Source organism: Penaeus monodon, chromosome 34 (genome assembly GCF_015228065.2).
Source record: "Penaeus monodon isolate SGIC_2016 chromosome 34, NSTDA_Pmon_1, whole genome shotgun sequence".
In the NCBI taxonomy this organism is placed as follows: Eukaryota; Metazoa; Arthropoda; class Malacostraca; order Decapoda; family Penaeidae; genus Penaeus; species Penaeus monodon.
Genome location: NC_051419.1, coordinates 34,533,195 through 34,533,493, shown reverse-complemented (window position 1 = coordinate 34,533,493; position 299 = coordinate 34,533,195). Strand labels below are relative to the sequence as shown.

Genomic DNA, 299 nt, shown 5'->3' with positions numbered 1-299 from the left:
CACCAATTCTTACCATCTAATGGTGGTTTGTGGGAGTGGATTCCACTGGGAACACTGCATATTACTACTCCATCTGGAATTCTGTCTTTGTCTTTCTCACAGTTGCTTGCAATCAGTAAGCGTTCATATGGTCGTTTACCATGACTGGCAACAAAGGGTGTCACGGGCTCCCCACCTCTGGTAACCTGCAGATTTTCCAAAATACTTATGTGAACCACTATAATTAATATTTACTCTTTTTTTTAGTCTACAAAATTAACCCATTGGCATATGGTAATTTCAGACCACTGTAGTAGTAG

At 40.1% G+C, this 299-nt stretch overlaps 1 protein-coding gene across 4 annotated transcripts in view; it reads right to left on the bottom strand.

Annotated features, from left to right (window-relative positions):
- LOC119594780 (N(6)-adenine-specific methyltransferase METTL4-like) overlaps nt 1-299 on the bottom strand; it is a 12,362-nt gene that overhangs the window by 3,208 nt on the left and 8,855 nt on the right. For all 4 annotated transcript variants that reach the window (XM_037943870.1, XM_037943871.1, XM_037943869.1 and 1 more), the window contains one exon: nt 14-185. In XM_037943870.1, the coding sequence (XP_037799798.1) occupies nt 14-185 (172 nt within the window). The remainder of the gene's footprint in view (nt 1-13; nt 186-299) is intronic.